The sequence below is a fragment of the Caloenas nicobarica genome, chromosome 5, assembly GCF_036013445.1.
Source record: "Caloenas nicobarica isolate bCalNic1 chromosome 5, bCalNic1.hap1, whole genome shotgun sequence".
NCBI lineage: Eukaryota > Metazoa > Chordata > Aves > Columbiformes > Columbidae > Caloenas > Caloenas nicobarica.
In genome coordinates, this window is record NC_088249.1 from 34,906,093 (window position 1) to 34,932,038 (window position 25,946).

The following is a 25,946-nucleotide window of genomic DNA, read 5'->3' on the forward strand; positions in this document are numbered from 1 at the left end:
AAAAAAGTATTAATGTCTGTTGTAGTAGGAATGTTCCAGTCTGTAGTGTTCGGTCCTGGTGCCTAACCCTGACAACGTTTCCATACACCCTGAGTTTGCCAGACAGCCCAGGTCATGACAGAGCCACACCAAAGAGCCAAGATAAATCCAGGAGAGCTCAGAGGAAGGGAGGCTGTCCACACATCTGTGCACCTGCCTTTGTTCTGAGCAAGGTGCAATGCGTCCTGCAGCTTTGGCAAGTGCCTCTGGGGTAGCATCACCAACTGCCCATTTTTAAAAGCCGTTCTACTCCTTGATACGGGAATTATTAAAGCTTTTAACAGTGAGAGTTTAACGGTGAGAATTCATCCACATGAGGAAATTTAGAGCCAGCCCTTCCATCCCAATCAATCTCACTTCTGTCCCCTCGTATCAGTGTGTTACAACAGGCCCTTTCACGGTCACATGAGGCTGGCCAGGGGACACACTTCTCACTAGATCTAATACAATGAAAAGAAAAACTGTCTTTTTCCCCCTGTGGTCTTAGATGCACATGTGGCTTTTCATACCACACACATCATGTGTTCTTGGAATGAAAGGCCCTTTTGTAACATGCACACACCAGCCGAGGCAACTTAACATCGGGTAGGATTGTTAACTGGGTTCCCTAAAGCCTCCCATGAAGACTGTACCAGCGGCATCACACTGGAGGAGGAATGTGGCTGAAGGAATGATAAATAATTCACAATACACACATCACCATTTCTGCTCCACTCAGGTTAACTACCGTTACTTCATGAAGGTAGTTTTTCTCTTTCTCTACGGAAACAGAGTAAAACTTAAGGACGGGCCTGAGGATTACCAAAACTTGTGTCTTGCTGTTGCTTGGGATGGCCAAAACATTTTGGTGTCTGTATTTGAAGGAGTCATTAGCACTTTACAAAGCCACAGCCGCCTTCCTCCACTGCCTTTATGTCAGAAGACCAGTGAGACCCATATTTCCCTAGCAGATTACCAAGCAATGAGTCTTTATCCTCAAGGCCTGAGTGCCTTTGAAGGTACTTGCACAGGCAGCTGTCAATCAAAGATTACACTTTGCAAATTTGGTGGATGCATCCCACGTATGTCTTGGGAGATCTTCCTGATCTGAAGCAGCAAGTTAACTGTGCAGCTCCAAGTAGCAGCAGTTCTCTATCCAAGCATGGGAATATACCTCCTTGAAAGAAAATCTTGTCTTTCTCGCAGGGCCTGGTATTAGGGTGCATATAAAAGGATCTACCAGATATTTTTAAAGTTGAACAACCCCAATTGTATCACTGATTTGGGTAACTCCAGAACAGGCCAGCTGTGTAAATGCCCTCCATCCCTTAAAGAAATAACACAAAGAAGACAGACAAATAATTTTACAATTTTATTAAAAATTGTACCAGTTATTAGAAAAAAAAAAATCCAAGTATTAAAGTATTAAAAAGCACCAAAGAAAGAAAGCACAAAGCAAATATACTGCACAGATACAAAAAAAAAAAAGGAGCTCTGCCCAGTCATCATTTGTACAGGCAGGAGTCCTGGAGGCACACAACCAGGATAAACAAAATGCTACATTCTCACTGGGTCTCAGTCCATGGCAAAGAAGGTGTGTGCACTTCAGGACTAATCCAGACAGAAATCTCACAGGAGAGCATCGGGTTTACTTCTGCAGCAGGACAGGATCATATTTTGGTGAAAATCAGAACTCACGGGGAAACCCTCCATTGAGGGAAAGTTAAATTAAATACATCGCAAATTCTAGTTCACCTTGCCTCTATGGTTTTCCAGATGAAGAACTCTGAAGTCTTAAAAAAAATTTAAAAAATCCCACCGAAATAGAAAAGTCATGCAAGACGGGGAGGGAGAAAATGTGAATCCGTATTTCACAGTATTCTCATCAGTGAATTTTACCTAAGAATGCGGGAGACCGTACTACACACGGTTGAAGAGAACAGAAGAGACACTGATCAGTTTTACAAAAAAACCCAACAGTCTAGACATGCAAACTCAAATTTAGTGGCAGGATTTTCAAATGCACCCAGTGGAAACATACAAATGGGTGACATACAAATCCCTTGGGCTGTTCTAAGATTTCCCTTTTACAAGCCTAACTTCTGAGTTTTATTTAAGGAGATACTGACAATGTCATCGTCTTTCCATCACACCAGTCTCTCCCCGTTTTGTTATCAAACTTTCCTTTCAGAATAGTCTGATCAAAACCGGAGCTGAGGAATCTGTGACGATGCTCTCCTGGAGCTGTGTCCACAAAGTAGGGAGACTCCTTTAGATTTAAGAATAACTTTATACATGCAAAATTTCCAGAATAGATTTTAAAAACAGCTTAAGAATCTACCCTTCCCACCCCTCCATTCCCCAAAGGCAGCAAAGAGTCTGAAGACAGAACTGAAACATGGCTTTAAAAAACAGCCCACAGACATTAGGTTTCGCTTCCCAGAAACCAACTTCCAGCATGGGATTCACAGGAAGGGACCCTCCTTTCTGTGGCTAAGGGGGAAGGTCAGGCACGTGGAAGAAAGAAGGGGTAGGGGACGTCAGACTGCACTCAGTTTAAGAACACACACACACACGCATACACACACACAATTACATTCCAGTGCATTTGATGTGTTTGGTCTTTTCTGCTTTTCCTGGTGGAGAAGAACTGAGCTGTGTAACACCTGTGTGAACACATGCAAATCAAAGAAACAGAGACCACTGAAGTCTTTAGGAACTGTAAAAGATTGTCCTGGGATCTTTTATCAATTCCTTGAGGTATTTCTTCTTGCTAAAACAATCAAAGGCAATAGGCAGGCATTTTTGCAAATGACCACAAATGCCAATTTGAAAGACAGACTCTTTTGAAGGACATTATTAAAAATCTTTGTTGTCAAATTATGCTGATACTCGATAGTACTTGGTCAATGTGCAGAGCTCCCAAGAATATGAAGGAGCATTCCAGGATCCTTTTACTGATAATCCCGCAGTAAATATATTGCTGGTAAAATAAGGCAAGATCTCCACATATCTGCATTCTTGTTTGATCCTAGCACATATGTCGACTGCTGTCCCTGGTTTTCCCTTTAAAAACACCCTCAATAGCACACCATTCAGCATGTCACAGTCTCACCATTCCCACAGCCTCAGCAGAGAGATGGGTCAGGACCAGCAGTGGAAGGGTGGAATTCATTGTAGGGTTGAGGGAGTCACATTGCAACAACCGCCTCAAGTAATTTTGCTTTTTCATTAAAAAAACGGCCATTCTCCCTAGTCTACTAATGGGCAGAATATGCAGTTTCCCAGAAAAGTGCCAAGCCCCACACTGAATGAAGTTCAACCTCGGGTACAGCTTCAGTGACTGCCATGGAGCAGCTCCGGGACTAGACCTCACATGCACACATCACCTATACCTTTACTCCAGGCTTGACGGGACAAAGTAAATGGCTGGTAGAAAGAAAGATGTCTTTGCAGTCACCCTTTCCACATCAAGAAAGACTGGGTTCCTTGCCTCTACTGCCTTGTTGATACACAGATCCAAAGCAAAGGCTGACAGGAAGTTTCTTTCAGGACTCCTCTGACAGGAGTTTAGCCAACAAGCACTTAATAACAACCAACTATTTAAATGGAGATATGTGATCAGTTACGCAGGAATTCAGTGCTACCAGGGATTATCAGCACCTTGGGAGAAGGCTGTGGTCCCACACAGAGATCCAACAGCAACCCTTTCCGTGCAATCCATCCTCTCCCCTGCCTTTGTTGTGTCCTATTTACGGCAGTTTGCAGCTACCCCTGGGCAGTCACTTTGTGATTACTGGCTCAGCTTTTAAGAATTGCAGGAAACAAAAACTAACTATTCCCTACTAGCACCAGGCTTACTGGATCCACGGATGGGCAGGTTACATGATATTAGGAAGGGCGGGATGCTGGGAAGGGCTAGGAAGAACTCTGTCCCTCGAGGAAAGACAACTGAGGTCTGAAGCCATTTTGGAGATCTGGGGAAGGCACGCAAGATACTCCAGGGCTGCTGGTACCAGCAGCAGCAGCTCAAGCTCTTCTTAAGAACTGCTCGTTAAAAACACGAATATGTTTTAGGAGAAAGATCTGACGGTTCTTTCTAAATCGTTATACTATAGCTTTACAACACAGAGAGAAACAGCATCCCATTCCTTTCACCAAGACAAACTAATATCTACAAAGCCAAGCATAATCCTTCACCAGCAAGACTTAAACCATGTTCCTTGGGATTGTTTCCCCAAACACTCAACCTGTATCTGTGGCCACGCTGCGGTAGCTATTCTGCAGGGAAGATCTCCTCAGGGTGTGCTCAAGGGGCCTCGCTAACGTGGAAAGGGTGACAGATGCTCAGGTGCTGTGCATCTGTGTATTTGTTGATAAAACATGTGACATCTTCCTACTATTTCCCCAAGTAGGTGAGACTGTGAGTGTGAAGTAGCTGCTTTTCGCTAAGTGAATAACCAGCTTGCCCCTCCAAATCCATACGAAGCAAAGTAAGACTTTTGGGTTGACAGAGCATATTTCCTTTCTCCAAGATATGCAGATATAGAATATAATTAAAATATATTATCAGTGGTTGTAAATCTCTGGCACCAGTAATCAACACACATATTGGAGGAAGTCAGCCTTTGTCTAGCATTAGCTCTATGTCTCCAATGAAGTATTGTTGTTCAAGGAGATTTTAACTTGAGACCCTGGCATGACCAATTTTGATAAGTCTGTTGTTACAGCGGGAAATATGGACTAGCAAAGATGTGACTTTCCCTGAGCCAAATGACTCTATTGAGGCAGGCAGCCTGACTGAGGAACTGTTTCGGATACTTGTTTCTCCATGTTAAGAGTCTGACCCTACATAAACCGGTTGGGTCGCAACACCAGAAAGTGCCAGTACCAGACCTATCTTTCCAGCTTATGCATCCAGAGAACAGGCCTTGTTGGCCTGTTTGGCAGTCAAGTCAAGGCAGAGTGGAAGGGGAAAGCTCACAATGTTCTTTAAGCATCAGATGAGATGCACTTGCTGAAATTTTAATATCTTCTGATTTAAATGTCTTGTCCTTAACGTCCAGGTTCTCAGGGGTCCCCAACTTAGTCTGTGCTTGCACTACACCTCAGGCTTTCCCCCCATTTAAGTCCTTGTTCTCCGATGACCAGCATTTACTCCAGACAGACTGTGCACAGCAAGTCTGGGAAGCCTCGCCTCTGTCAGAGGGGCAGAGCGGCTTCCCATGCCACTGCAGCACAGCCAGCAACAGGTATCGCTTCTGTCCCTCTGGGTGACTTTGTAGTGCACATGCTTAAAGAGACAACACAAAAACAAAACCAAGCCCCCCTGCTAAGAAAAACCTCTCGCCTTCCCTCTCCATGAAACCCACCCTCCAAAATACTACTTGAGATTCATTTACATGAATTATTAACCATCATGGACAAACATATTACTCTGGCTCTAGCCAGAAAAATAACATAAGAGGAGGAAAAAGCTCATCTCACATAAACTCTCCTTATTTTGAAAGAAAGTGAATGTGAATATATGCAAGTGAAAAGGGCTTGCGGACCTCCTCCAGGGAGCTAAAGCACATTTTGCCACAGTAGAGCAGGATGCAAATCAAGAGAATGGGGCTGGGAGAGAGGGAGAAAGTCCAGATTTAACTCTGTTTAGCAAATTGTTACCAGACACTAGGGTGCAATGATGAGATTATACAAATACCAGAGAGAGCATGAATTAGAGAAGGGTATGCAGAGAGGGGTGGAGGAGAAAGCATTACGTGCAAGTAAACTATTCTTCCCACAAAGTAATGCTTATTTTTCCGAGCAGAAGAATTCCTCAACACCTGAAGTTGATGTTTGTAACAGGACTGAAGAGCAATTCCTGGGACAGCTCTTCTTCATGCTGGTTGTATCATTTGAGACCCATAACAAGGTGCAGTGGCAATATGGAAACAGTCTGAAGAAAATAAAATCTGTATTGCTTTTCTGTTTGTGTTTTACCCTTCTTGTCACTGGGTTTGCAAACTAACAATATTGAAGGCTACAGAGATGTAGCCACTGATATTTAAGGCTTCTTCCTTTTGGTAATTTCCCTGTGCTGGTCCAATAGTGTCAGTCATATGGACAAACTTCTGAGTGCATACAAACTGGGAACTGTTAGAAGACCTCCCATGAAGTAATATTACTGCTGCTAGTCCATATGTGGTTACAGCAGCCTCCAAACATTACATACGGGAGTAATGGACAGACTGCTTGTACAGTATACCTGTCAGACTAGTTGCTAATTAGTTTCCCTGTCAAATCCTGAAGCAAAAGTATCGGATGCCTGGGACCTAAGCCTTCCTGAACAACCACATTATAGTAGGAGAAAAGAAAAACGAAACAAACACACATCATAAAACTAATAAAACCATATACATTAGCATTGTAGAAGAATGTCGCTTGTGTCATATTGCATGGTTTTTGGCTTCATGCTGGCTCACGGGCACTGTGAACACTGAACTGGAAGCAAACAGTGGCAGAAACTAACAGCCACCAGCAACTCCAGGCAGGTTAAATTGTAAGACTGTTCTACTGAAATGATTTTGCCTATTGATGGCAACGACAAAGAAAAACTTAATGTGAGAGAGCTGCAACTGGTGCCCAATGGGAAGAACGAGGAGATCAGATTTCTTTGTGATTTTCTCTCACACAGAGTGCAAGGAAATAAACAGTAACCTATGCAGAAAACAAGTAACCCGCTGGATATAAGCTACTTGAATGTTTCAATTGCTAAAAAACCCCTTTCCTTGTGGAGGAATCAAGCATCTCTGCTCTGGAAGATACCCAAAGTATGTTTAGAGTCATCAATCCCAGACATCATTTTTAACTAGCAGCCAAAGTGACACTCCTGCACTCTGCCACTGACAGAGGGCAGGGGAAGCTGTTAGTCTTAACACCTGCCTCCCTTGCACAGAGGTCACCGGCGCGGGGAACCAGCAGCAAGCTTTACCAAACACACCCACATTCTGGCTTTCCTTCGACAGTGTTGGACAAGAGCCCCCTGCCTCGCGAGGCAGGCAGCAGCAAAGAAGAGTCCGTAAAAACCCCCAAACATGAAGACGAGTATCAGAAATTCAGAGTCCTCACAGCCGGCCGGCGGTGTGCAATGTCTCGCCCCCAAACCAGTGTTTGTTCAGTGCTCCCTGCAGACTGGATGCGGCCGAAACAGGCGGGCGACGCTCACCTCTGCCCAGTGCGGTTCCTGTTCGCCTCCGCGTTTAAGGCCAAGTTGTGTAGGAAGAGAAAAAGCTGCCACCACACTTGATTTCTGTTCTGCTGATGCTGTGGAGGAGAACAGTTGAAGCGAGGTTATTTATATTTCTAAAATTGCAACACACCACTTCTCTTTTCCAATAACAACTCAGTTACACTTTTCAAGAGCAGACACTTTAATCCCATCAGCATAACAAGGGGGTGCAGCAAGGGAAGAGGGGAGAGAGGGAAATGATAAGTTCTCCAGAAATAATTGTAGCTCTAACATTACAAAAAGAAAAGAGCAGACCCTTTATGCATTGTGCACAAGAGGATTAAACTTTTTTTTTTGCTTGTAGGATTTTGCAGAGTTTAGCCAAGTGCTGTTTTTAATCAGATTGGCTTCTGAGCCTTTCAAAAGCCCCAGCTGCATGAACAAACAACCTTTTTTTAATTTTTTTTTTTAAAGCCCCCCTTCACCCCAAAAGTAAAAAAAAAAAAAAAAAAAGAAAAAATATAACTGGTGATCCATCTGTAAGTGATTTGACACCGTGAAGGTCAAAGGGTTAATCTTCAATTTAAACCACACTGCTGAGACAGCAAAACTCTGATTTCATCTAGTACAAGAAAACACATTCGTGCACACACACACTCCCCCACCCTCCCCCCACCACATTTTCCTTCCCAGCATCTCCAAGATAATACTGCCCTTTTTATAGCCACTTTTGACAGTAAGCCATAAATAATCAGCCTTGGAGCCCTTTCCTACTGACTGGAGCCAATTAAACCTTAAGCAAGAACATACTTGAAAACACACAAAAAACCAAAACCAAGAGGTTATTTCAGGTCCCATTGTCAAGGAAGAAACATAGGAGTTGAGTTTCAGGGGGACACCAGCCTATACAATGCAGCTTTGGGGCAGGGACACTGTTCCTTCTTTTGTTATATGTAATCACCCCTGCAAAAGTGGCTCCGATTATACCCCCACCTTCCTGCACTTTAATGGCAGCTCATACAAACAGGTGGGTTTCTCTTTACATTGCCCAGCCTGGGATACTATTTCACCGCAATAACCGACCCTCTATTAGAAGTCAGTCTTTGTTTTCTCATCCAGAATTCCATATTTGCTAAGCAGGACTGATCATTTCTGGAAAACAAAACAAACCAGCCCCAATTTCCCCCTCCCCCGCCCCCCGCCAATCCGCAGCAGATGAGGAAACAGAAGACTGGCTTCCAACAACTTTGCCTCAGTACACAGGAGTTCATAAAAGAGCACTGAAGCACATTATACGAACAAGATGTTTCAACGCAGATTAGCCCAACAGGGCAGAACAACACGGTTGCAAGGCTTTCTTTATGTAATCACGAATATGAGAGAGTTGCAACTGGAGCTGGTGTATTGGAGAGGTGTCAATAGACAGCTCATCAAAGTCCTCCCAGATACTCATTAAATTATGTTTATATTTCACCGTGAGTAGATCTGTGCCATTTGAATCACACGTACACACAAAGCAGGCTTCAAAAAACCTGTGCTCATCTTCCATCTTACCAGTGGGTCACTATTCTTACCCTCAAGACTTAGCAGTTGTCTCCTGGATTTAGAAGAGCGGACACAGATCCCATCACACATTTCAACTGTGTTTTGAGCATAACCCACACACAGCGACTCTAGAGCCTGGTATCATTTATTTCAAAGTAACCAGCCCTGAGCTCAGCCCATGCTGATTGCCCTGGCATTGCTAGGTTTACAGGTGAAAACAACCTTTTATAAACTATCCCCTAGGACTGGATTAAAAAAAAAAACTAATTTAGTCTCAAAAAACAAGATGCTTTTTGTTTTGCTACTCGCCTCTCAGTTTGACCAGGCTCGTCCTTCCTCATCAAACTCCAGAGATTCTTCTCACCCTTCTCCTTAGAACCGCATCCAAACCTGCTCGAACACACATGTGGAACCACACTGTCCTGACGACATCTAGATAGCATGTTTTTATCAAGCTATTACACCTTAAGCAGATTGCTCCTTAAACAGAGATCTTCAGGGTAGCATGTCAATGAAGTGCCATGCAAGCACAATGCCTTCTTCTGCAGTTTCCAAAGTAAGGAACTATGCATGGTGGACAAACACACTATAGATGCTCTGAAGACAATATGCTTTGGCAGATTATCTGATTCTACTGGCAGCCACGAGGGTAATGAAGTGTGTTATAGGGTCTTAGTATGGGAAATGCAAGAGGATATTTAAAAATTGGTATTGAAATCCTAAACTTGAAACATATCTCAACTTCACTGGTGGAGCCTCTTTAATGGAAACGCTCATGGAATTTTATAAAGTGGGTTGACTTGGTGGCAGATGAGATTAGGTGTGCTAATCTGGCACATGCAATTTCAACTATTCCACACTGTCAGCAGGAGAGACAAATGTAAGAATCCCTGTATTAATGTCCTGCTTCAGGTAGGAGGCCACTTTGCACTTCTCACACACGATAACAGGTGTCTAAATATTCTGTCTCCTCCTTAAATTTTATATGTCACTTCAGAAGAAAAGGATTACTTGTTCTCTGCAGTGATAGGTAAAGGAGGCCACATTCAGGGAAGAACAGTGGAAGGACTGTGCTCATCCTCCTCCCTTTCTTTTTAAGCGAAGGAGAGCTTTTTGAGGAAGGTATTGGGGTTTGGAAGGTATTGTTTGGTTTTATTTGACAAATAAGACTTTTAGAGCCCTACAGACCTGCAAGAGAACCAATGGGATGTGGTATCACAAATACTAATAAAAACTCTAAATTTGGGGTTTTTTTAGTTTATATTCTATTGTGTTTATTTCATTGCCTCTTGAAGCCACTTTTTTGGTACAGCATTTCTATCCTTCTCCAGTTAAAAATGTTTCCCTAAGACACTCAAGGAGATTTTAATGCAAGAGCAGAACAGGAATTATTTTACCCTTGTTTCCTCATGCTTATAAGAAGCATGATCTCAAATAACTTTACGAAGGACATTGACACCATTAATTTTGAAGTGAAAAAAACAGAGTACTAGGCTGAGGGCAGCTTTCCAGGTTTTATTCCTAGACCTAGGGCTTGGATTTCCCTGGGTCCATCTCCAGCCAGCATCACCTTCCACAGTGCTGCGGTCCCAGGCGCTGCAGCAGCCCGCTCGCACCGTCCTCTCCTCACGCTGCTGCAGGAAAGTGAACTGGAACAGGACGGTGACCAAGGCCAGGACTAATCTGGCAAAGAAGTTGCCTTTAGTACTGACAAGGTCATCCTAATCCATCGGATTCATGGCATCAGGCGGCCAAGCTGATGCTTGCGCCAGCACAAGAGAAAGGCGACCTGAGAAGAGGCGCAAGCTGGGGCTGGTTCCTGCAGCAGCCAGGCTGGCTGCCGGGTGTATGGAGCGACGGCTGCGCTTCGGGGCTCATCTGCTTCCTCTGGTACTGATTCAGAGTGGGACAAGAGCCATGGGATGGAAACGGCAGATATTCTTTCCAATACAGATAAGAGGAAAACAATTCATCAAAAGGACTGTCCCAGCCTAAAAAATGTCCTTGTCACAAGTTTCAGTAGCTTTTCCCTAGATATGCTCCTGCCAAGACCGAAATACTCAAATATTTCAGGACTGAGGGGTTTTTGGTGTGGTATAATTTAGCTGCCAGGAAGAACAGAAAACCCAGGAGAGTCACTCCATGAATCTGGCATCTAATTTTTTCAGCTGTGATAAATTTCAAGGCAGTTCTAAGCGTCTTGTAAGACTCATAGCTATTGTGGCACAGGTTTATAATTTTCCTAAGCTTCACTATGCTGATTTGTCCCTCACAAAAACAATTAAATCCTCGGGGTCACTACTGCACAAATGTACCAGGGATGAACACTTTGCCACCTCCATGAAGTAGCAACATAATGAACATTTCGAAGCTCCTTCCTAAGATGGAAAGAAGTCTCTTTTGCCCTCTCCACTAACTGTAACTAAAGACAACTAGACTTGTGAATACCACAAGTCAACACAAAGCTGGAAACACATAAAACCATTTCCTATTGCAGCTGCTGCTTTTTAAAGGGGATATCCTTAAGAGACTGACTGTCTGAGGCGTTAGCATGAAGGCTTCAGTGAGTCACGAGGAAAGGCCATTTTACAGGAAAAGTGTCCTCGGCATCAACAGTACATTAGTAAAGTCTATTCCATGAACGGTACTGAGCTACAAGCCAGAATACTGGCAAACAAACACAAAATAACAGCAAGACTTCTACTGGAAGCCAATGAAAGAGAAACAGGATTGACCCGGCATTTATTCCCTCCCCATAATTAGAACTCCTAATACATGTTTCACAGTGTAAGTATACAGCTGTGTATCTGTCAAAGAGCACCTCAGATGTCAAAAAGCTTTTTACTCCTACCCAGCCCTTGCACAGGGTGATCAAGGGAAGATCGGTAAGGTAATACACCTTAAAGAAAATGTTATCCCTCTGCCACAGCTCCTTGTGTCCTTGAATGTAAATGTTTAACAGATGAATAGGATTCACTTTTCCATGTGATACATACATGCCATTAATATCTCTCCTTAAAAAAAATACAGAATATGTTCATCATATACGTGTGTTGTATGTGGGTCTGCTACATTCCTGTCACATATACGGATGGGTACACCTGTCTAACCTCTTTATCTCATGGGCAACTTTTCACTTTGTTTCACGGCTTCCAGATGGTTAAGGGTCAAATTCTGATCCTATCTCAAGTAGAGGAATTAAAATATAGCCATAAATGGCACTATTATAGCAAAAGAAGAAGAATGCCATATGTCCACATTAAAACATCATTCTTCCTTTAATGATTAGTACAAGCAACAGCAATAAGTTGCTGGGATTTTATTTATTCACTGAAAACAAAAATACTTGCACACCAGGAGCAGTTGCTGACTCATCGCTGAAGACTGTTTTGGCTGCCAGGTGGCTGGAGGCATATTGTGCTACCACAAAATATGCTTTAGCTTAGAAAGACTAGAAAGTCACAGTCCCCAAGGCAACAGAGGTTACAGGTGGTGTACCCCACTGGAGAGAGAAATGCAGGCCAATGGAAGTCAAATACAAATCTTTCCAGCTGTGATTCCTAATGACCAGAGAACAATGCATACGTAAAAGCAGCAGGGAAAACAAAGAAGACAGTAACAGACAAAAACCGAAAGAGGAGCTTAGTGGCACGATTTCTCATGGTCACACGGGGATGAGGATGAGTATCTTCCTTGGGGACCTGCATCCTCTGGCTTGCAAACCCCACAGCTCTCTTACGTGGGACTGAACTCGTGGTAGAGGGCGGCGTCATTTCCAGTGCTGCTTCCTTTCTCAAAGCCTCCGTCAGGCTTTGCGAAACAAGATGAACAACATGCGTGTTTATGGAAAGGGGAAATACAGTAGCAGGTGCAGCAGGAGGGATGTGGGGTGCAGGAGACCCCCAGAACCCATTTATGGGCTGCCCGGCCCAAGCAAGGGGGACGGCACCAACCCCTGCCGAGGCACTGGTCCGAGCAGCAAACGGCAACGTCCATTGCCCCAGGCCTGCTGCGGGCACAGCTGCGCAGGTGAGCCCTTTCTCAACTTTCTCGTAGTTCAAAAACAAACATGCAGCCGCTCGCGCCTTCCTCTCCGGAGCGGGCAGGAAGGGGAAGCAGACAGACGCCATGGCAACAGCCAGCTGACGGCAACCTGGGAAGGGCAACCACCGGCCACCGCGTTCCCAGGCCCTCAGCCTTCCCCTCCTGCACCCCGGGGGGCACAGTGGCTTATTTTCCATAAATACAGTAAATAAGGGTCTTGCATTTCCACAGAGCTGCACCTGACACCACTCTCTACCTGCGGCACAGAGTCTCGGGGGGGATTCTCCTCCATGCTGGGGGGGTGGGGAAACGAGGGTGCAGAAGAGATGCCCAGACCTCACCTTCGTGCCCAGAAGACACCCACAGGCAGCAAGTGGAGGCAGGCTTACGCCCTGGCACCCAGCGTGAGCTGGCAGAGCTGTTCCACCGCTCACCCTGTTCATCACCCACCCCGGGACAGGCTGACCTTTACTTCGCACGGATTCCCGCCCCGCCAGAAGAAGGGAGGTGCTCCCGAAACTGCTCGTGCACGGGAGGCACCCCCTAGTGATTAAAGCCTACCTCGGGGTTTTGGTTAAAAATAACAACTTTGCAAGTTTTTACAGGAAAATAATCCTGGCGGAGGGGTGAGGCGGGTGGGGGCCCTGGGCTGGGCGCAGCGCTGTCCCGCTGCGAGGGGAGCCTGTGGGCAAGGGGGCGGGCAGGTGCAGCGCCGGAGCCTGCGGGCACAGCAGCCGCTCGTCAGCAGTTCTGATGACTCAGAGGCTAAATTTAGCGCACGATATAAACACAGCAGCCGCAGCACAAACGCTGCCCGGCAGAGCCGCGCTCAGGCCGGGCCTCTGCCCGCTCCTCCGCGCCGGAGGGGTCCTGGCCGCCGCGGGCTCCGCTCGGCGGGCGGCCGCTGTCCCCATCGCCCTCGGTCCCCATCGCCCTCGGTCCCCATCGCCCTCGTCTTGTCAGGCGTTACATCAGGAAGAAGCTAATTGGGGTTAACAGAAGTTGCCTCGCTGCTTTTATTTTTAGATCGCTATTCTTTCTGCTGTGGCGCGGTCCTCAGAAAGATTGCTTTGCCATTGGCAAGGGTAGCTGCAACCGAGAAACAAAAAAACCCAAACAGAGACTATAAAAGGCTAGCGGGACATTCCTCGTCAATGGCTTGAAACAAAGGAGGACTCTGCAGTTGGGCACTTCCTTTCCTCCCTTTCCACTATAAAATTTAATTGAGTAAAATACAAACACGCACACTCCTCACCATAAATAATCAGTGCAAACATCTCATCATCCCCCCCCCAGAGATGGCAGTATCTTAATAAGATCAACCAACCTAAGCGGAGGACTGGAAGCAGAACAACTGGGTTCCAATCAGCAATCCCTGCATGATCTCAGACAAGTTATAACCTGCATTTCCTAGTCTCCCACGCTAAAAAAGATGTGGGATATTATCGCAATTTTTTCTTAATTGAAAAATAATTTCTCTGCTGTCACACTGCTACCAGTAGAAAGCACATTACCACCGTCACATCCAGCACGGTGCCGCAAGAGCCGAGGGAATGCAGAAGAGCCTGCGGAGACCACTGGGGTTGTTGTACAGGAGAAGCAGCAGCACCGTACGCCATTTAAAACACACACCAATACTGCAGGTGATGTTCGAAATACTGTAAAAAAATTCACTTGTACTGTCCCAAAGAATTCACGTTCTTTAATGTGGGCAATATTGATATCGTGAGATTTGCGTCCCCGCTGCCTTAAGACACTGCAGTCCTGTGTCCAGCAGGGTGAGGGATTCACGGGGGGATGCTGCTCAGAGCTCGCAGTGCTCTCCTGCCACCAGGCTCCCCTCTGCCAGAGCCAGGCAGGAAGTTTTGCTTTTTAACATTATCCCCTATTTTAACCAGGAACAAAACCATAATATATTTAAATCTTTGGTCAGCTAAAAGCATAGAGAAGAAGGATAGATTTGGCTGATGCAAAAGTTTTGTGTTTTTTATTAAGCTGATATACAATGGTTGTGGCTGTGGCATCAAAAGTTCGCACAGTCCGGCCTCCAGTGCCTGAGGAAAAGCAGAGGGCAAGTACATGCAATAGCTCCCCCTAATACTCTTTCAGCATCTAACTAGTTTGAGCTTAGGACTTCCTGACTCAGATCTGGTTTCTGTTTATTTAATGTCTCTTTCAATGGCCATAAACTTGTTACAATTCCCCTTGAACCCAGCTAAAGCGCTGGGATGCGCAATATGCCTTACCGAGGAGTTCCACAGAGCTCCCTATTGCATGAAAAACTACCTCATTTACTTTGAGCTTGCTCCTACTAGCTTGACTTCATTTTGCCTAGGTCTTATACTGGGAGAGATTAGTCTACCCATCTCCTTCATGTCACTTGGTTTCCGTTTGATATTGCTAACCCCTTGGTTTGTGTCACTTTTAGGCTTAGCAGTCCTAGCCCATTTTTTAGAATTTTCATATGGAAGTCTCATCATCCTTCTTGCCTTCCCTCTGAACCTTTTCCAGTTCTGCTGCACCACTTCTGAAAGAAGGAAACTAGAACTGTATGTAACATTCAAGATCTGGGAGAAACATGGATTTATACAGTGCCATAACTATGTTCTTGTTCTCAGTTTATTTTCTTAACATACCAAAGAATATCATTTCAGATCAGATGTGAAAAGGTCCAGCAAGTTTCTGTTAACCTAATTGCCATGTAGTCAGCTCTGCAGGTGTCAGGACTTCAGAACAGGTGCTAAGCAAGGGGCAACAGGTTGCTGTGTTATCTGTATGCATACAGGAATGTGCACTTCCAAGCCCGCCTATTCCTTCATTGTCACTTGTCAAAACGGAAAAAAAATAAATCTAACAACGTTAACCAAAAACCTGTCTCCACTTCCTCATATCAAGTTTCTGACTCCACTGACTGTGTGAACTCCTCTTCCCCCTATGGCATACGTCATTCCTCAAGCCTAGGACCCTCATTCCATAGCCCTGCCAGAACTTTGCTTTACACCTCAGTCTTCCAAACCTCACACCCACCCTACCCCTGCCCTCTGAACTGGGCTCACCCACTTCAGGAGTTCTCCACCTGGTACTCTCCTTTGCCATGCTCCTGCATCCTCAGCTGGAAATTCAAGTTCTGCACTGATGGGCATCCCACGGATGGCAGAGCTGCGGAGGAGACCCGCTACTTGGCACAGCAGCAGCAGCGACCAGCAAGCACTAGCCAGCAGAGAAGATCCTGAAACATATTAACCTACTCGGGAAATGAATGAAAGCACTTACCCCAAGTCTCAAAGAGACTGCAGGTACAAGTTAAGTAAGGAGCTGCCAGCGCTACAGGCTCAGCTGCAGGACAGTTTGAGAGTCTCTGCATGACATTATTAGGAAACATTTCTAAACATTTTTTCCTAAAATGTAAAGTCATCATAAAGGACACTTTCCTGCAAACAATTCCAGTTTAAAAAAGCAGCTGTTAAAAATTCCCCGAGTGTCCCCAATAAACGACGGAGAAAAGCCTGATGGAGTTTGGGATGAATGATCAACGCTATGCACCCACTCTCTCACACTGATGCATTTCCAACAAGAGACATGGGCTCCCTGTTGCATAAGCAGAAGCGTCTCAGAGGAGGCCTCGATTAACTCTCATGAGAGACAGAGGGGAAAAAATATGCAAAACATAACACGTTTCACTTTCAAAGGATAACAACATTTCCTCCTGGACATTTTCAGCGTCATTAACCTGAGGCAAACAGGTACATTCCCAGCCATCTGTCGGCAGCCAGTGTGGATACAGGTATGCAGGTTCCACGGGCTGCTCAAGCTCATTGCAGGGATGACCAGAGAGCTACTTGCTGAACCAAGTAGGGAATTTAGAGGAATAAAGTTTTCTATAGCTAGATCTACAGAGGCTTTTTGAGCATGGTCAGCATATCTAAATCAACTGCAGGATTCCTGATGTGTTGGAAAGGGGCTTTGTTGTTGTTTGTAATGCACTTATTTACTCGAGAAAGCTCAGCTCTGATTCAGCATCTGGTTCTCATTGAGGCTCAGCTTTTTTTTAAACCAAGCTTTCCAGATGGGTTGACTGAAGCACAAGGAGGTCAAGAGACTTGTCTGAGGTCATACAGCAAGTCAGTGGCTCTGCTTGGACCCAAGCCCAGAACTGTTCAAGGCTACCACTCCTTGGCTCTTAAAGAGACAATTTTATCCCCTGTGAAGTGATCTTATCACCATAAAGAAGAGATGCGATAAAAACAGTTCCCTCAAAGCTGCAGCCTGCTTGCAAAGAGTTATTTTATTTGCAAAAAGCCATAGTGTTCCAGTGTCTCAATGGAGCAAGACAAACTGAAGGGGTGTGATACTGATATACAGTATCATCCACCCCACTCTTGTATAACCCGTATAGGGTCGGCTCCCCGCCACCGCCATCTCTCTCACCGACTCCCATCCCATCTAGCAGCGCATCATGTTGTGAAACACAACGTCAGTTCAGCACAAGTTGAAGCCCTTTCTCAAGGCAAGGGAACTCAAGTGCACTCGGGACCTAAAGCAGAGCCCAGGCACTTGTTGCCACAGCCTGGACATCCCAGCCGATCCCCTAAGCTCAGCTCTGTCCTGCATAACCTCAGGGTGCACTCTTCGAGCTCAGCCACAGCAAGCAGTTCACACATCCCATGTCACAGGCATACTTGCTCCAAACCCAGAAGGAGGCGGCAGGTACTGGGTTCTCCTGCAGAAAGCATGACTTGGCTCTACCTTTGTTGCCCAGGGTCAGGGTGAGAAAGGCGCAACAGATTGAACATTGCCAGAAGAAACACAGCTTCAGACAGGTAAGAGGGACTAAAGAGCTTGAGAAAACATAGATAGGTTGGTCTCGCATGTAATTCGGCAGAGCCCTTTGCAAACTGGATCCACCTGTAGCAGGCTTTGCTACTTAGGAACACAGAGAGTTGCTTAAGTCCTTCCTATAATAAATTCAGCATCTTAAGGAGATGAAAGCCACAGAATGCTAGGGAGTGTTGTGTTATTGCTCTAGCACTGCTCTAAGGATGAAAAAGACAGGTTTTAAACTACTGTATTCTGTTTAATATATTAATAGGAAATGAAACCCTGAAAATTGTGTACATGCCAAAAGCAAGCATAGGTGTAGCCAACTTTCTTATTCTTAAGAGATGCATACCCCAAAATCTTTTGTATAGCCAAGAACCACAAAACAAATACCACATAGCTCTGGGAGCCCAGGGAAGAGATAACAGTGACTGTCCAGGGTTCCCAGTGTGCGATGAGGTTAGACCGTGCGTGCAACTGAGTCCAATGACAACTCAGTGACGTCAACCTCAGCAGCTATTGCCTGCTCAGTTCCTCTCTCAACCAGGGATGTACATTAACCAGTGGCCTTTGTGTCAACACAGCCTTGCTGCTGCGGCAGCAGAACGGGAGCCATACCTGAACTGCTGGAGAGCCCTGCAGAACTCTACAGCCATGGGAGGGCAACTCTTGAGCTAGCTGGATGCACTACTCCAATGCTTAAAGTCTTTCCTAACTCTGACTGAAAGGCACATATGTTTTCTTTTCACAGGTTCACAGATAAGACGTTTCGTAGGCTCCGAAAAGAGGCACAGCTTGTTGAAAATCAGACTTGCTCTGTCTCAGTACTTCACAAGACCACACTGGTGTGACTAACATTGTGGTACTCTAAATCTGATTCAAGACACCGCTCTGGAAAGTTGGTTTTGACCAAATGTTTGAGACAAGCTGGAATGGGGCACCCAAATCAGGGATTAGTTTCGCAGCAAGACAAATGACAGCCCAGTTTTCCACATCTCAGAGGCTGCCCTTTCCAAACCACAACATATTGTGAACCAGTTCACGTGTCTCCAGGGGCAGACTGCTTGCTTCTTCAGCAACAGACTGCAAAGAGCCATTGCACACACAGGACAGAGGGGCTTCTGCCTAGGACATCTATGTTAAAAGCCAAAGGAAATCCTCCATGCAGGGCTGGGAGGGAAGGGACTGGGCATGACAACAAAACACTCCGTGGGGAACGGTGCCTTGGACACTAGTATGTGGCTCAGTACTCACTTTTCCTGACAAACAAGAAAGAATCCCTTAACAGATCCAAACGCCAAAGCCTATCCCAGACTCAGGCTGTGGAGAACCACTGGCTGAACTATTCCATCCTCGGGTTAAGTTTTTAGGTTGGGCATTTTTTTCTGTTTTGTTTTGAAATGTAAATGGCTGAACGGCTCTTCCCCCCCCCCGCCCCTTTACAACTTGTTGCTCTTCCAGTTCAAACAAAGACAGCAGAGCTCCTCCCCTGCTGGCTGCGCCGCCGGCCCGGGCAGCCGGACGCCTTTGTTTACTAACTCTCCCAGCCGCCGCTGGCGGGCAGCTCGCCCGGGCCCGCGGCTGCGGCCGGTGCGCGGCCCCGGGAGCCCCGCAGCACCCGCCGCTGGCAGCGCCTCCGGCCCGGGAGCCCCGCAGCACCCGCCGCTGGCAGCCCCTCCGGCCCGGGAGCCCCGCAGCACCCGCCGCTGGCAGCGCCTCCGGCCCGGGAGCCCCGCAGCACCCGCCGCTGGCAGCCCCTCCGGCCCGGGAGCCCCGCAGCACCCGCCGCTGGCAGCGCCTCCGGCCCGGGAGCCCCGCAGCACCCGCCGCTGGCAGCTCGCCGGGGCCGCAGGGCGGCAACGAGCCCGAGCCGGGCTGCGTTAGCGGGGCGGGCGGGGGTGGGCATTCCTGGACGCGTTTCCAAGGCCCGGGCTCCCGAGATGTATGGGGTCAGGTTACAACCAGTTCCACCACTTCAGGCCAGGGCTCCTCTGCCGGGATGGTTCACCTTCCCTTTCCTGTCAGAATCTGGCTACACAGAGTGGGATCTTCAGCTATCGCTGGCAAAAAGGTGTCACTGGGGAAAACCCCATTCAACCACACGCTTGTTAAAAATCTCGTGGTAGCTTGCTATTGCTGCATTTTGCTAAATGACATTCATAGCCCCATCTACATTTCTACAGACTAATCTTCCTGTTACAGCTTGTTTAATCCTCCTGCTATTTGGAGATCAAGAGCCACAGAATTCCCTCATCTCTCATGACACAGAGAGGAGCAAACCTTTGCTCAGCCACAAGCCACAGTTTCTGACCAGAACCAAGATCCTCACTTACCTGTGAGAAGAATTGCAACAGATCCCACTGTTAACAGAGCACCAAGTCACTTGGAGTGAGAGAAGCTTTTTGTCCCTCTCAAAAGTCAGCAAGTGTGTTAGCTTCTGCATTTGCAAGTGGATACACACTCGCCTTAATGGGCTTGCACCTCTGCCAAACTCTGCATGGGCTGAGATTTCCATTTCACCCCTCCCTAACAGGGGAAGGAGGGCAAGGAAGAAAGAATCAGGGGTTTTAAGGGTGCTGGTTTTGTTTTGTTTCTTTGAAGAGCAGAATTTTTTGTTGTTGTGTTTGTTTTTAATCAAGATTCTGGAGTGTGGTTTTCAAACCTGATGGCATCTTAACAGCTGTCTTTTGTTGTGAGGAAGTTAGTCACGAGTCTGAGACACCAGCTAGGACTGTCTGACAGGAGTTGCTAGCAAGTCTAGCATGATCTAAATATACTCCACAACATTCAGACAACTACCCCTAGACAACAAGGAGTGTCAGAACAGACTCCAGGCTTGTTGTCATCTACAAGATGAGCAGCTGATACAAGCCACAGATGGCCACTTGCACCACAGAAGACACTGGTGGTGAGGAGAGTGGAGAAGAGTAAAAGCTGTAATAAAAAGCAAGGGGGAGATCCCTGAAGAAAGCCTCAGTGATGCTGTTGCTGTTGAACTGGAAGAGCTGGAATAGCAGCAGCTAACGCAGAACAGCTACCGTCCCAGGTAGTTAATGCAACCCCATACATTCTCGTCCCTCCACCTGCCAATCTTTAGGAAGGGCCAGCAATCTAGCATGAATAAAATCCATCAGGATACTCCTGCCATTTCATCGCTGCTGGCAGGCTGCTGCCTCAGACAACTTCTCGCTTAAAGCTGATGCCTGGAGCCAGTCTTCCAGAGCACCCCTCTTGGATGGCGAAACCCCCACCTCCCCGTCTAGAGACAGCCTACCCGCTGTATGTGGAGCCGGTGGAACTGGTCAGCAATGCACTGCAACTTCCGTGCGATCTGCACCTCGGCACGCGCTTCCCGCTGACCTTCCTGAGGCTCCTCTTGGAGGTGCGGATCCAACGCAAAGCCAACTGGAGGGACGTGTAAACGGTAACCAGCATTCCCTACACAACAGAGATCAAGAGAGTCATTCTTCCAGGACAAAGAATTGCTCTTCTAGTCAGTACCCTTTACAGAGGAAAGAACTGCACATAATCTTAAATTTTTGATTCATGTCAAAGTCCAGTTCCTGAAGCCCCAACAATGACTGTATACCATAAGCATGCAGTAAAACATTTGCTCAGCTTTTAAGCAGATTTATATCGATTAAGCAGAGCAGTGTGTTGCTTCTCATAATCAAGAGACTAGCAGGATCTTACACTGGGCTCCTTTTTGTTTGTTTAGAGTTCAACCAAGTGCTGATTTTTTTTTTAATGACAATTTTGCAGTTTTCCAAGATCTCTGCCTCATGTTGTCTCCCATTAAAGTTTGCTGTATCTTTTCCATCAGACTTTGCTCAGTTCTGTCGCATTTAGTAGGATTGATTTGAATTAAAGCTGAATCGGATACACAAAGAGGAATGGTCTCCCATCAGTTACTAGTAAAATACTGGATGGACATGGTACTTATTCAAAAACTTTAACTCCAGTAAAGAGCCTAAAAGCTCTCCCACTAAGTGTACATTTTTGCCTTTCCCTCTCTATGCTGAAAACGTCTAGGAGTCTTCCTATGTGGATGGGACAGCACTACAAGTTAAAAAAATGTGGGCGAGTCATAGGATACAAGGTATGGTGAGTACCTAAACATCTAGCAGTAAAATAAAATTTGACAGAATAAAGCCAAAAAGAGTGGGAATATCAAGGACAGTGGAAGCAATGAGCAAGTGCCTGGCTCCTGCAGTAGACAAGCAAGGATAAGAAAATACAAGCCGTCTTTCCTGAGGGAGTAGGACCAAAGCAAAATAATTTTCAGTCCTTTAGTAAAATGCCCTAATGAAAGAAACCTTGTTTGATTGGGGGAGTGCTAAAGGGACAGTTTCCTTGCTGCAAAGCTGATGACACTGGAGTGCTCTTACCATAGAAGAGTCTCCGAGGCTCTTCAGTGACTCCACAAGGCAACATAACATCCTGACTGGAAGAGGACGGGCTGAGTGTTTGAGTTGCCTTGTCCTGCTGCTCAGGATGCCTGATACCGGGACCACAGCAGTGTGTGAGGGGGAATAGTTGAAACCTCCCCAGAAGGCAGCTGTAGGACTGGTTCTGTGTGAAAATGCCAGTTGCAGTCATCTCACCAGGCTGACCTGCAAGTCCAAAGTCATCAGAGTGAAACACGTCATCGTCCAGCCCATCCAGGCTAGAATAGTCCTCTTCCAGGTAGCTGGGGCGATCCATTGCTCCTGCAATAAAGAAACATTTGAGGAAACAGCTAAGACACAACAAGAATGTTGTCCAGGAGAGAATGCCTTCTGCTCCAACAATAAAACACAGCTCTTTTTTCCATGCCTGCTTTCCTCCCTCCCAATGCTGCCCATCTGCATTGGCAGGAGAGGTGAATGACTCAGTGGTGGAGGTCAGGGCTTTGTGGAAAGTCCTGGACGGCTGGGCCAGAGGGAAACAAAGTTCACACGTGTCTAAGAGTCCACCCACCCATGGCTCCGATTCCATAACTGGTCGCAAGGAAGGAGCCAACCCCCAACCTCAGCACCTAGCAACTGGAAAGGCATTGTTTTAAAAGGCAACCCCAATCCTTCAAATTGCTCCATAGCCAGTCAGCTTCTTTGGGGTCTGCTCTGCTTTTGCCCACCATATTTGAACTTTATGTTATGTCCCATTCACTTTTTCCCATCTATTACTTATTGATGAAGTAAAGCTCTTGTAATCACAAGGCTGCAAGGCCAGACTTCTAAGAAACTCCAGTGGTTGCAAAACTCAAGAGCTGGCTAAGCCGTTTCTGTGAAGCTCTCCATAACTCCTCCCTAGAAGGGCCAACTTTCTTTCCAACTTCTCATTTATTCTCTCAGCTCAAGACATGGCCCAAACTTGGCAATGCAGCCACTTCATTACCCCCTTACCCTAAAGCCTACATGTACTATCCATGCATTAGTTTACCCTACTACTAAAAAAAACCACGTTGCTGGTGTCAGTGTTTAAAGCAAAACTTTAGCTTATGTAGCTGCCATAGTAAACACTCCTGAGCTCTGTTGCAGCACAAAGCTGGACAAAGATGATGGAGGAAAAACAAAACAAAACAAGACAATAAAAAAACAACAAACCCCTAAATCGTTCTTTCAGAGCTCTTTGCAAACATCGCAGTTAGGAAAAAAAAAAAAAAAACAAAACAGGCCATAAGTCCCTTTACTGTTACCTGTGCATCTAACCCAATTGGAAGACAGTCTCCTAAGAGATCCATCTCCAGGATTTCCACCCAGTTCCAAACAAGGCAGTGAAATTCAACTCTTCATGTCTCTTCCTTTGCTCTGGTTTGCGAGGTATTTAACAGAATGGAAGACTAGCAAGAGGAATTTCAGGCCTGAAGGAGACATTAATAATAAGTTTATAAGGATGTGTTCAGTGCTCCCCTTGGTGCTCCCATCTCCCCCCGGGTGAGCAGCACTCACAAGACCAACATGCTAGAGGAGACAAAGGGATGGAGCAGATCAAGAACTATGTGTGCAGGGCTCTAACTCAGGGCCACTACAGTTATTCAAGTTGTTGCATCTCAGCGGTTCACTTGGCCCAGCCACAACTCACAAAGAAAAGTTTGCAGAGCAGAACAGGTACCAGCCCCACAGCTGGTCCAGCTCCGCCAGGTGACAGCAGTGCTATCTTGGCACAGCACTCATAACATTCTCATCCATGGCTTAAAGTAGCACACCAAAAGGAGTTAAGGTCCTGAGACACTGGCATAGAGATGTTCCCCTGCCAGCCCTGCTGCTGGGTCACGATCACCTGCCAGAAGGACCAGGCAATAATGTGATTTGTCTTTGCAGCAAGATTTGCCATACCTCATCCATCGGAGCCCCACTGGGACATGGGCATTCAGTGCAAGAAAGTGCAACAAAGGCAAAGAGCTAGCAGGCAGACCAAACCCTGAACAAAAGAGGGTTTAGAAAGCCCGGAGTTTTACTCGATCTCCTGCAATACGGTCTGACTTTTTTGCGGAGTCGTTAGGAAACGCTGAAGAGAGAATGCCGAAGCAGTGTAAAGGATAACTCATCCTACAACTCACTTAACTTCCTTCCACAATCTGAAAACACAACCCGCCTGGGACAGCCGCGCAACAGGTCGCGCCCCGGGGGCTCTGCCAGACGGCGGGGACACGGACACGGGCCCCCGTGACTTCAGCGCCGTGTCCGACCCACGGCGCCTCCGCAAGAGAAGCCACCGGCCTCCCAAGGCGAGGCAGCCGCCCGCCCGCTCTGACAGGCGGAGGGCCGGGAGCCGGAGGGAGGGCTCAGCGCACACGTGCGTGCCAGCTTCCCAAAACAAAGCTGGCCGGCCGCGCCTCGGCACCGCCGACTGCTTCTAACTCTGCCCTGCCCGGCCTCCAGCCCCGCAGTCACCCCCGGCCGAGAGGCCGACACGCGGCTACTCCGGGCAGCGCCGGGGGACGAGACACCCGAGCCCGGCGGGGCGGCCCGGGAGAGGCAGCGCAGGCTACCGGTCACTAGCCATTGCTTACATCAGCAAATCGTTGCCTTCTCGGTGCACACCGGGCGCATTCCCAGCCGTCCCGCCCCCTCTTATCCCCGTCCCCCGGACGCCGCGGGACCCCGAGCAGGAGCCGCTCCGCGCCGGGGCTGCCCCGGGGCGACCCCCCGTTCCCTGTCACGATCGCGCCCTGCCTCAGCACCGCGCTGGCCGGAGACCTGGCTCAGAGAGGCCGGCCCCCAGTGCCGAAAGGGCTTCATGGGCACTCACCGAGAAGCGGGACGGGCGTCCCGCGGGGCCGGCGCGTCCCGGGAGCCGCCGCCACGCCACCCCACCGCCAAACTGCCGCCGCCGCCGCCGGGCGGACCGCGAACAGCTGACGGCAGCCCCGCCCCCGCCGAGCTGCGCCCCGCCCCCGCCCACCGGACGGCCAATGGCCGGAGAGGGGGCGGGGCGCGCCGCGAGGGGCAGCAGCCGCCGCAAGGGAGGGGCGGCCGGGCCGGCCCGTGGAGCGGCGGAGGGGAGGGCGGGGCGGGGCGGGGCCTCGCCTCCCCGGGCAGACGCGGGCTGAGGCCGGCCCCGCCCCCTCGGGCGCGCGGGCTGTGTCGCCGTGTGTCACCCCGTGTCACCCCGTGTCACCCCGCCAGCTCCCCGCTCGCAGGCGGCGGGCGGGCAAGTGCTGTGGAGGAGCCGCGGGCGTCGCTGCCGGGTGTGGGACGGGGGCGGAGGAGAGGGCGCAGCCTTCGGCCCGGAGACGGGGCTGCGTCACACGGAGAGCAGCCTCCGCTTCGAAACTGCGCTTCCGTCCCTGGTCTTTGCGGGGAAATAAACTGCTCCGTCCTGTGTCAGGTGGGAGCAAGGAGGAAATAAATACCCTTGTCAGCCCTCAGTGGGACTCGCTGCTGGGACCAGCCCTTTGGAGCCACTCGGCCCGATCCTACTGCCACAGAGCAGAACTACCGGCCCGGCAGGGCTGAGCTTAAAACTGGGGACAGCGTGACCCCAGCTAGTTACTTTCCAACAGAACTCTTATTCCTTGGCTTTAAATAACTCCGAAAGTTCTCATTGGCTTTTGAAGTCTGAACGGTGGGTTGTGAGGGTCAGGGAGCGCTTTGCCCCACGTCATGCTCGTTCCTATATACAACTGACATGCAGGACTAAAGAGCTAAACTAATAAGGATAAATTCTCAATAGTGCTTTCTCTGGAGCCCCCTCACTGAGAGGAATAAGCCAAAACAAGCCTCACCCTCTGAAAAGCAGCTTAGTGCCGTTTACCCTTACTCTGCCATTGATTTATCCTCTCCCCCTGAAATAAATAGCAAAATCTCAGCAAGCTGAGGGAGGC

The 25,946-nt window shown here is 47.7% G+C and overlaps 1 protein-coding gene across 3 annotated transcripts; it reads right to left on the reverse strand.

Moving 5' to 3' along the window:
• Positions 1-1,412: 1,412 nt before the first annotated feature.
• Positions 1,413-24,946, reverse strand: BMF (Bcl2 modifying factor). 3 transcript variants are annotated; one of them, XM_065636776.1, is made up of 5 exons: positions 24,872-24,944; positions 23,316-23,480; positions 22,027-22,347; positions 20,913-21,076; positions 1,413-7,326 (listed from the first exon to the last, which is right to left on the reverse strand). In XM_065636776.1, the coding sequence occupies exons 3-5, from the start codon at positions 22,340-22,342 to the stop codon at positions 7,225-7,227; spliced, it is 582 nt and encodes a 193-aa protein (XP_065492848.1). In that variant the 5' UTR covers positions 22,343-22,347; positions 23,316-23,480; positions 24,872-24,944; the 3' UTR covers positions 1,413-7,224. The 3 variants fall into 3 exon arrangements, with proteins under 3 accessions (XP_065492848.1, XP_065492849.1, XP_065492847.1); XM_065636777.1 differs by lacking the exon at positions 23,316-23,480 and having other exon boundaries at positions 22,252-22,347; positions 24,872-24,946; XM_065636775.1 differs by lacking the exon at positions 23,316-23,480 and having other exon boundaries at positions 24,872-24,946.
• Positions 24,947-25,946: the final 1,000 nt, after the last annotated feature.

Coding starts and splice junctions, on each gene's coding strand:
- BMF (XM_065636775.1), bottom strand. CDS start 22,342: ATGGATCGCCCCAGCTACCTGGAAGAGGACTATTCTAGCCTGGATGGG. Junction 21,077..22,026: donor GCCTCGGAGACTCTTCTATG/GTAAGAGCACTC, acceptor TCTGTTGTGTAG/GGAATGCTGGTTACCGTTTA. Junction 7,327..20,912: donor ACCGGCTCCACATACAGCGG/GTAGGCTGTCTC, acceptor TCTCCTCCACAG/CATCAGCAGAACAGAAATCA.